Raw genomic sequence first — 1,638 nt, forward strand, 5'->3', positions numbered from 1 at the left:
AAGGTGATTAGTCGAGAGAACTTTAAATTTGGCATTGAATCCGAATATGGATCGAGCTGAGTCGAGCATGGATTCAAGGGAGGTGGCACAAAACTTGGTTTCTCCGTCAAGGGGTGGAAATTCACAGTGTTGAAGGGTATTTTCCATTGCTTTGGCTTGTTTTGAGCCCTCTGGGAAGGAGAATAGTTGAAGAATATAATGAAGTTTTTCTAATGAGAAAGGAATAGAATCAGATTCTTCTTTGGACAGTAAAGGGGGAGAGGAAGAAGGGTCTTTTATGGGGAAGTAGATATGCATTTTCTTCCCAACTTTAAGTTCATTGACATGAAAGAACACATTTAGTTCAGGATCCAAGCGATTCATATGAGATAATGAACGATCATGTAAATTCTTGCCTGAGTTTTCATCCCGACTAGCATGAACTCGAAGATGATTATCTTTAAAATTACGCCCTAATTTCATATCATATACCTCTCTTTCAACCTTTTCCCCATGTGCTTCAGTCATCTCAAGATGCTGCAATGGTGTCAAAATTGGACAAGAGTTCATAATACTCAAAAGGGAAGAATTCGAATACAAAAGAATACAATGTACCCAAATTACGCGCAAAATACACACTAGAGGATAAAACCAAAAGACGAAGTACTAAAACTGAAATCATCCCAACAATCAATACCAAGTGAGACTAATAAGGATCGTCAAGATACTCCATGACTATCATAGAATTGTCACAAAATCCCCAAATCAAGCTTAAAATTTAACAGAAATTACTGAATTTTTTTTTTTACTTTCATGAAATTATAAGTGCAGAAGGAAGGAAGAAAATATCACCCGCAGCACAAGTAGTGAGCAAAAAAGATGGACAAGATAACCAAATCCAAATCCAAAACCCATATTTTCTTTATCATAAATCTGTTCTTTCTTCAACAATCTTCTGCTTCTGAAAATAAGACCAAAACAGTAAAAATTTGTTAAGGAATTTATTAGGTAGTGACAGGCACATCACATGGCTACTTGTTGAAGCAAAACAGAGCTGAAAACATGGAAAACCTCATGCTGATGCCTTGTACAGTGATTTCCCAGAAAATATTGGAATTTGATTCTCTATTTTGATGGTTGAACAATAGTTATTCTATAATTTATGTCCATGTCTGCTGACTTGGCGCTCTTCTTTTTTCTAATGTAAATTCAGAATCCTTTTTTTCTTAGCTCAGGTCATTTAACTAATCCAGTATTTGGAAGTCAGACACTCCAATCTTGATAGGACATTATTTAATTATGGTCAATGTAATTAAGATTAGTCAATCCCGCTCGGTAGATAATTAGATCGCTAGAATCTACTTCTCTTTCAAAGTCTAAGTTCCAGAACCTACTTTTATATTTGACATAATTGGGTGGTTAAAAATCTCTTTCTTTTTAAAATCAACGATTCACATGCTATATTTTTAATTGACATTGGATACTTCGTTTGTTTCTGTCATATTAAAATGTCATATTATATAATGCTAGAAGTTTCATCAGAAGCAAGCGAGAAGGGGTGGTACAATTTTGTCTTCCCGTCGATATGTTCACAAGATCTGTGCTAGGGTTCAATGCCACGTTAAAAGCAAGCTTAAAATCAGGCTTTAGGGAAGATTC

At 35.2% G+C, this 1,638-nt stretch overlaps 1 protein-coding gene across 1 annotated transcript; it reads right to left on the minus strand.

Annotated features, from left to right (window-relative positions):
- LOC111390865 (BURP domain-containing protein BNM2A-like) lies at positions 1-1,222 on the minus strand (the record flags this gene model as incomplete). The annotated part of the gene is made up of 3 exons (XM_023015998.1): positions 1,051-1,222; positions 832-940; positions 1-516 (listed from the first exon to the last, which is right to left on the minus strand). Coding segments are annotated over exons 1-3 (630 nt in total), but the record flags the coding sequence as incomplete, so codon positions are not given.
- Between the last annotated feature and the right edge of the window lie 416 nt (positions 1,223-1,638).

This window comes from Olea europaea, chromosome 3, assembly GCF_002742605.1.
Source record: "Olea europaea var. sylvestris chromosome 3, O_europaea_v1, whole genome shotgun sequence".
NCBI classification, from domain to species: domain Eukaryota; kingdom Viridiplantae; phylum Streptophyta; class Magnoliopsida; order Lamiales; family Oleaceae; genus Olea; species Olea europaea.